At 42.0% G+C, this 2,929-nt stretch overlaps 1 protein-coding gene across 1 annotated transcript; it reads right to left on the bottom strand.

The window, feature by feature from the left end:
• Positions 1–785: 785 nt before the first annotated feature.
• LOC149174051 (protein NUCLEAR FUSION DEFECTIVE 4-like) lies at positions 786–2,699 on the bottom strand. The gene is made up of 2 exons (XM_089420725.1): positions 1,617–2,699; positions 786–1,453 (listed from the first exon to the last, which is right to left on the bottom strand). The coding sequence occupies exons 1-2, from the start codon at positions 2,689–2,691 to the stop codon at positions 786–788; spliced, it is 1,743 nt and encodes a 580-aa protein (XP_089276851.1). The 5' UTR covers positions 2,692–2,699.
• Between the last annotated feature and the right edge of the window lie 230 nt (positions 2,700–2,929).

Below are 2,929 nucleotides of genomic sequence, written 5' to 3'. Positions count from 1 at the left end.
ATTCAGATGCCACGGATGTTTGCAAACAAGGCACCTCCAATACGTCTGTCCACTGGGTAGGAAGGAGTCTAAAGGGAATAAGAAACAACAGAAAAAACCCAAAGGTTGGCAGAGTACTAAACCACTAGAAGAAGAAGAATTGAAGACAAAACCTACAGGCGAGCAAATGGGACACGAAAACATACAGGAAGAGAATACCCGGGAGACTAACTTGGGTCAAAACAATATGAAACAACAACAAGAATCTCAGCTGAAAGTAATACGTCTGTCCACTGGGTAGGAAGGAGCCTAAAGGGAATAAGAAACAACAGAAAAAACCCAAAGGTTGGCAGAGTACTGAACCACTAGAAGAAGAAGAATTGAAGACAGAACCTACAGGGGAGCAAATGGGACACGAAAACATACAGGAAGAGAATACCCGGGAGACTAACTTGGGGCAAAACAATATGAAACAACAACAAGAATCTCAGCTGAAAGTAAGTGGCATCAAACGAACTCACTGTTCGGAATCTGACAAAGAACAACTATTAAATACAATGGAAAACCAGCGTGCCATTATTGCTCCCACTTCCAACACTAGAGATTGGCCAAGAGTGGAGAAGAAAAAGGGCAATAAAACATAAGCCAGCTGGATCATTTTTTCTTTTCTTGTTTTTTGTATTGTTTGACATCACCGTGGATGGTATAAGGCCAAACAGAGCATATCATGAAAAGCATCTACACATGTAAATTTTCAATTATAATGAAAAATTATGATTTTTCCAGTAAATTTTTTTTTTTTTCCGTCAAATTTCAATACTATGATACAAACCCCTCGTTCTGATCCACAGGAAGAAAGACGCAAATGCCGCCAAGGAACATGCCCCTCCCAATATGAGGAACGTGAGACTGAAGCATTTGCTTCCACTACAATCTCCTTCCTCGTCTTCTTGCGTAGCCGCCTCTTGGTCGTATAAATACCCAGCCACCCACACATTAAACACATATGATACCAGAGGGCTACCGGCTAGCACCACATTGTAGAGAGTCCCAAAATGGCAAAGACCAAAGAGCTCGGAAACAGCAGTAGGATTCAAGCACCAGTTTGCTCCAAGGGAAAGACCTATCACAATGCATCCAAAATACAGACTCCCTTGAACACCAGAGGCTACCACTACATATCCACACGACAGAATCAATCCTGCAATCGCTGTGATTAATGGCCTCGCTATTCCAAATCGGTGGAGCAAATAATCAGAAAACACACCCCCGCCGAAACGTCCTGTAAATTGGGATATCGAGATGAGGCTGACGAATATAGTGACATCGTTTTTCGAATAACCGAGGGAAGTTGCTACCTGGCTCATATTGTTAACTGCCACAAACCCTGTCCCCAAAGCTATCGCAGAAGTAAATAGTACCAACACGAAATTGAGACTGCATAACGCACCTAAAAGGGAATTATCATCTCTGTCTGCATCCATAAATAAGATATTAATACTAATATAATAGATGGACGCTAATTAGAGTTAGTTAATTGGTCAAGTTTTTGTTGCTTGCTAAATTAATATCTTCGAAATAATCATAATTTCAAATCAATTCAATCCAATTTCCGAATTTCATTTCATAATACTCACCCTTCAGATCTACAGGATGATCAGAATTGCATCTTGAACTTTCTTGTTTGCCAGCTTCCATGGCCGAGCCATTGATGATCAAGGGTTCATCTTCCATGGCCGAGCCATTGATGATGAAGGGTTCATCTATTGAAGAAGAAGCCATTAATGTCCCCCTGTTATATGGGCCTCTCAATTTCCAGGCGAGACACAATGGCGTTAAGAGGATCAAAATCACAGTAACACCTTCTGCTCGATTGGCCAGTAAATTGTCTCCATCCCAGCAGGTGCAACCCATCAAAAATATTGCTAATATAACAACTGGTGCTGAAGTGGAAAGTAGCTTCACTGTAGTCGATTTTCTTGAATTGTTATCACAATCTTTCTGTGCCATTCTCAATTCAGGAAGGTCTTCATTACCCAAATTCTCTTCTTCTTCTTCCTTGGAGTGTGGCAGTGCAGAATATTGGCTCTGATCAACCCTTGTATCAAAGAAATACTTGCGAACAAAAGGCATGAGAAGAAATGTAACGGCAGAAGGAAGCCACGCTACCATTAAAATAAACGAAGAACCATCCCCGCGTTGGGCTGATGGGATGACATGCCAGAATCTTGAAAGTATGGCACTGCTTAACCCCAGGCAGCCTTTCAACAACCCCAACACAATTCCTCTGTTGGCAGGGAGATTGCTGACACAAGTCACACTACATGCTGTATTGTAGTATGTTTGACTGTTTACTGCAAAGCAGATGACTAAACAAATTTCCCACAGGGCAGGCGTGGGCAATTTCTGAGTGACAAACAGCCATAGAAGCATGTATCCGATCACATTCTGCAAACATCCGACCAGCAGAACCAGCCATGGAGGAAATCTGTCATACAGAATTCCAGCAAGAATGCCCACACATTCTCCTATGTCTTTGAAGACCGAGATTGTGTCCAGCTGCTCCTGATCATATCCAAAACGTGTTTTAATAGTCTCAGAATAGATGCTGAAACCGTACGAGGCACCTGCACAGCATTCAATCCAAATGCTGGCCACAAGAACTGTCCATTTGTTCTGCAACAAACCTCGTACTCCCGAGGTCCACACCATTGTTTTTTTAAAGCTTTAGTTGAACTGCTTTGCTGTGGATCTTCATCAAATTTATTGCCACAGGCCGTGCGCGGAAGTTTGTTGATGAGGTCCCTTGCATAGCTTGGGACGGCACATTCAATTTTATGAATAGTGACTGTATCTTGCATAACTTGGGACGGCACATTCAATTTTATGAATAGTGACTGGTTAGTTGAGCTGAAAATAAGTAGCCTGTTTATGAATAGTGACTGGTTAG

This window comes from Pinus tabuliformis, chromosome 4_1 (assembly GCF_031772625.1).
Source record: "Pinus tabuliformis cultivar Carrire ecotype Pingquan chromosome 4_1, CPIR1, whole genome shotgun sequence".
Lineage (NCBI taxonomy): Eukaryota > Viridiplantae > Streptophyta > Pinopsida > Pinales > Pinaceae > Pinus > Pinus tabuliformis.
The sequence above is the reverse complement of the archived record's forward strand: the minus strand, read 5'-3'. Positions and strand labels throughout refer to the sequence as shown.